The 4500-nt window shown below is 37.6% G+C and overlaps 2 protein-coding genes across 3 annotated transcripts in view; both read right to left on the bottom strand.

Annotated features, from left to right (window-relative positions):
• Window positions 1–2541, bottom strand: part of LOC100182345 — an 8026-nt gene extending 5485 nt beyond the window's left edge. The window contains exons 1-3 of one of the 2 annotated variants that reach the window (XM_026834688.1): window positions 2301–2541; window positions 1760–2083; window positions 1136–1304 (exon numbers count right to left, since the gene is read on the bottom strand). In XM_026834688.1, coding sequence (XP_026690489.1) covers window positions 1136–1304; window positions 1760–2083; window positions 2301–2526 — 719 coding nt within the window. In that variant the 5' untranslated portion in view covers window positions 2527–2541. The remainder of the gene's footprint in view (window positions 1–1135; window positions 1305–1759; window positions 2084–2300) is intronic. The other variant, XM_018811923.2, reaches the window with a different exon arrangement.
• A 273-nt stretch (window positions 2542–2814) lies between these two features.
• The window catches only part of LOC101243125, a 2837-nt gene continuing 1151 nt past the window's right edge, over window positions 2815–4500 (bottom strand). Inside the window, exons 3-5 of the mRNA XM_004226060.4 lie at window positions 3780–4194; window positions 3653–3711; window positions 2815–3396 (exon numbers count right to left, since the gene is read on the bottom strand). Of these exons, the coding sequence (XP_004226108.1) occupies window positions 3287–3396; window positions 3653–3711; window positions 3780–4194 (584 nt within the window). The 3' untranslated portion in view covers window positions 2815–3286. The remainder of the gene's footprint in view (window positions 3397–3652; window positions 3712–3779; window positions 4195–4500) is intronic.

Raw genomic sequence — 4500 nt, 5'->3', positions numbered from 1 at the left:
AGATAAAGCAGCTACGCAAAAGAATGCTACCAAGGATATTGGTCACGGTTTGCCAGCGGCAATATATTACGTAACATGCAAAATCGGGAATAGATCCCGAATCATTATGGTTGCTGCCTGAAACTTGGTATAAAGCAAGTGAAGTCACCTTTGGGAGGGTCTGACTCATACGAACACGCGGAAATGTGAACAAAAATAGAAAGTAGACGCGATCACGTTTACTGCAAAAGCATGAAGACACAGGACTTATTCCTATTTCAGCTATCGGAATAACGGTTTTGTTACATATCTAAACGTTGTAACCATAAGAAACTTCTCTGCATGTATAACCATTTTTATATAAATTCTCTGTTTTACAAGTTGCAATGCACACCGTATATGTAAAAATAGGCAAAAATTCGATGTACATTAATAATTGTAATCAAACACTTTATAAGTTAAGAATTGTAATAAAACACTTTTTTTAAATCTTTTCGCCAATTAGATTTATGCATCACATGATACTTCGTCGTACGTAGCACAATATACAGGTTTCATTTGTGTCTTACTGAAGGTCTTAATATACCCTGCATCATCGTAAAGAGTAGGACTGGTGATGTCGTTTTCATATACCACATTTTGAGCTACTGAAATTAAAAGGTAAATGAGGTTTAAAATAAGTACGGGCCTTGGACAATAACTGCTTGTTACGTTGTTAAACCCTATGTACTGTTACTTGTAACAAGTTGTGAGCAAATAGGACTTTTAAAAGAAAACCTTCACAACTGGCTTTAACTTCTTATTATGCGACCCAGTTATAAGCCAGTTTTTTTCTAAAAAAGCAAACGACCAAGACAAGCTTTGTAACGGGAACTTGGCCCCGCAGAAATATTGTATAGCGCCACCAGTAATCAAGCAATTAACGAGGTGTAAAAGGGTAACCAGCATTTTTCAAGTTCTAATACGCGGTCATTGGAATCAGGGCATAAATCAAACACGTACTCTGGAAATTACAACATTGAGTACATATATAAACTTGCCTTTTGGACTCATTGGAATTTCATAAATATGGTTTTCGATCTGCGGTTTTCCACAGCTGTAGAGAAATGTAGCATTACAACTTTTTATATATAATCCTGTGTGTCATATACATTACCTCTTATGTCGCTTTTTCCACCAACAACATATTACCAGCACCACAATAAATACAACGATACCAACGGCACATCCAATGATGATGTAAATGACTGTGTTGCTCAAACCAGGTGTGATAACTGAATGGGTGAATGGCGTAGTTTTAGGCGTCACATCTAATGTTGTGGTGCCTTTTGGAAAAAATGAATCAGTGAATGTTCGTATAACTTTCTTTGTCTTCGCGTGCACGGGAAAACGCGACAGTCGTTATAACAAGAGTATTTGGGTTCCTACACCTCGTACCCGCTTACGAGTTACAACGTAACTTGTGTTTTTTTATGAGCAACATTCGTGTCCTTAAATGGTTAAAACCCTTTAACCGGTGCCCCTATGCTTGTTGAGGGTGATTGCTTTTTTTCTGTAAGAATGACATTTGGATAACACGTTTGCCCAAAGACACATACGCCCAGTGTCGTAAACACCAACGAGCCTTGCCACACTGCGCCACGGTGAAGGAAAATATGAGTGTTTTGTGTTGTGAGGTTTCATAAAAGATTTATAGTTTAGAACGAAGCAATTTGGTATTAGAGCCAAACAAATAGGCTATGATAAAGGTCTAGTTTGATAAACATCGTTTTAATATTACCGGTTGATTTTTCCGGATGTGTTGCCACACTTGATGAGCTTGTAATACTTGCTGTTGTGACGACAGGTTTCGTGCGTATCACAAGGCCTTTCTGACAGATTATTCTTGTTGGGAGATTGCATGCGTAGTCATACCATAAAAAGGGCATGGAATTTGTTTGTAAACCCATAGTCACACAATTCTCGTTCTTGCCCATGTAGTAATTCGGTTCGCCAGGATACCAATGTGTTGGGCGAGAAGTAACCGAAGCCCCGTCGTCCCAAATAAACCCATCGCTGGTATTTTTGAATCTTCGTAAACCAATGTAAAACGCGAAAGGATATCCTGAGATAAATAAATCGTCTTTCGATTGAGTTATCATTCAGTATACATAATGCTTTATACGTGGAAATTGCACTAAATAAATGGGACTATTTTTATGCCCAACAAACCAATTCTAAATGTAAGCATGTGTAAAACTATAATTAATACGCTTGATGTGCAACGATAAAAAACTTGAATACATTTACGATATTTTACAGGACACATCAGCAGGGCTTACTGGGTACGTGTCCTATTTTTCGCACCAGAAACTCCTGTGTTTCGTTGTTCTTGATTATTACAAGACTTCCGTTTAACTTCTGACACTCAGCACTGGCGTTATTAATTCCATCAACTATAATAGAAGTTGAAATGAAATATTCCTCTTGTCCAAATTTGTGCCAGGAAATGTTCATAGCGTTGCTCCAACCAACAACAAACAACGCAACCAAAACAAATAAACTCATATTTATAAATGAATCTCTATACACACGAGCAGTTGGGCCTATAATACGCAACAAATATATCAGAATACGAAACACACATGTAACTAAAGAAGTAGGATCGTAACAACTCTATCTCAACGAAATTGTCCCCGGAAACTTATATATTTACTTAATACCTGTAAAACTTTAGTTTAACAAATTCCTCTTCTGATGGTAAATGAGTTTCTGCTGCAACAAGGAACATATGACGTGTAATGTGAATCACCAAAGTGGGCAATGACTCAATGGAATTATCTTAACTGTGAACACTTTGTATTGTATAATAGCAATATATGATCATTTCGTTATACTGTAAAAGCTCGAATGACATTTCCAAGTAAGTACTCTGGGGTAAGATGGGACACCTTTAGCACATAATATCCGAATATCCTAATCGAGTTTTAAACAATTAACAGCAGTCCATGGGAATCGTAAGGATACGGTTTTATAATTCTTCGAATGTTCGTTGTTTACTACCAAATGTGGCAAGAAAACAGAAAAAAGTAGGTGTCTCCTCTTCTCCAACCCTGATGCTATAAGTTTATGACACATATGCTGCAATAAATACAACATCGCGAATGCACAGAATATTGAGTACAACTGCATTCAAACCTCCCAATATTCCAATACAGTGTTAGTATATTATTTAAGAAAAATATATGATCCACAATATAGCAATGTACTGAAAATCGACAGTAGTGAATTCGTAGCATATATGTGTTATAGCGGTATAATCCACACACTATGAAGCTTTCGTTTGCATCAAAGTAAACATCTTAACGTATCCGGAATCATCGTAAGCAGTAGGACGGCTGAAGTTTTCACCTACGACGTGGTACACTACTTCTGGCACTGTTGAAAGAAAGAGATAACAATTTATTGGAATTTAACCAGTTTCGTGCATAGTTTTTATGCTAGTATAATATAGTAGGGTGGGGTACAAGATTGTACCCCATGTTTTTTGTTCCATTTTCAGGTCCCATTTTGTAGTTAACAAAGATTATTTACAGAATTATAAAAGCACATAGCCCGGCGACTCTAAAAGCGCGTTGTTAATTGTTAAAATACGATTAGGAAATTTGGAGTATACGTTATAAGGAATACTTGCCTAGTTCTCCACGAATCGGGGTCTCGTAAATATTCTTAGAAAGTTCCGTCGCCTCGTTTCTGTAAACGAAAAAAAGGTGACATTAAAGTTCCCTATAAAACGAAACGTGATATCAATTTCATCTCACATTCTTTTTCGCATTTTCCAGCAGAAACAAATCACTAGAAGTACGACGAAGATAGAAGCTACGACACACCCAATAATGATGTAGATAACGGAGCTCTTCATTCGTCCACCACCAACAACATTATTACATGCATACGCGTAAATTGGTAGGCCATCCTGCCTGGCCGAACATCTTTGACAAATTATTCGCATCGCAAGCCCGCAGCTGTAATCATTCCAGTTAAAAAATGGGGAAATCATACTGTTCCGATAACCCATAGACACGCAACTCTCGTTCTGGTCCTTGTAGTAATTCGGTTCCCCACGATACCAATAAGTTTCGCCAGAGCTGCTGATCAGTGTCCCGTCGTCCCACACAAATCCGTCACTGCTGTTTTTAAAACGTCGCAAGCCGATGTAAAAAGCATATGGAAACTCTAAAAGGTGTGCATTTGTGTTGGTTGGGTTGCATATTATATATACTACCATATTTAGCAGCCGAATAATACTAAAATTTGTATTGTGGGTTAAGATAAAATATCTGTGGCACCTATAATATAGTAGGGTGGGAGAAGATGGGACACCTTTTCATTCTATTTTATCGTCCAATTTGGTGGGAAGCATATAAAACTTAAAGAATTATGAAACCTTATCCCTACGACTCCCATATACCGATGTTAAGTTACAAAACACGATCAGGATGTTTGGATATCATGTGCTGAAGGTGTCCCATCTCCCCCCAC

Source organism: Ciona intestinalis, chromosome 5 (assembly GCF_000224145.3).
Source record: "Ciona intestinalis chromosome 5, KH, whole genome shotgun sequence".
Taxonomy (NCBI): domain Eukaryota; kingdom Metazoa; phylum Chordata; class Ascidiacea; order Phlebobranchia; family Cionidae; genus Ciona; species Ciona intestinalis.
The sequence above is the reverse complement of the archived record's forward strand: the minus strand, read 5'-3'. Positions and strand labels throughout refer to the sequence as shown.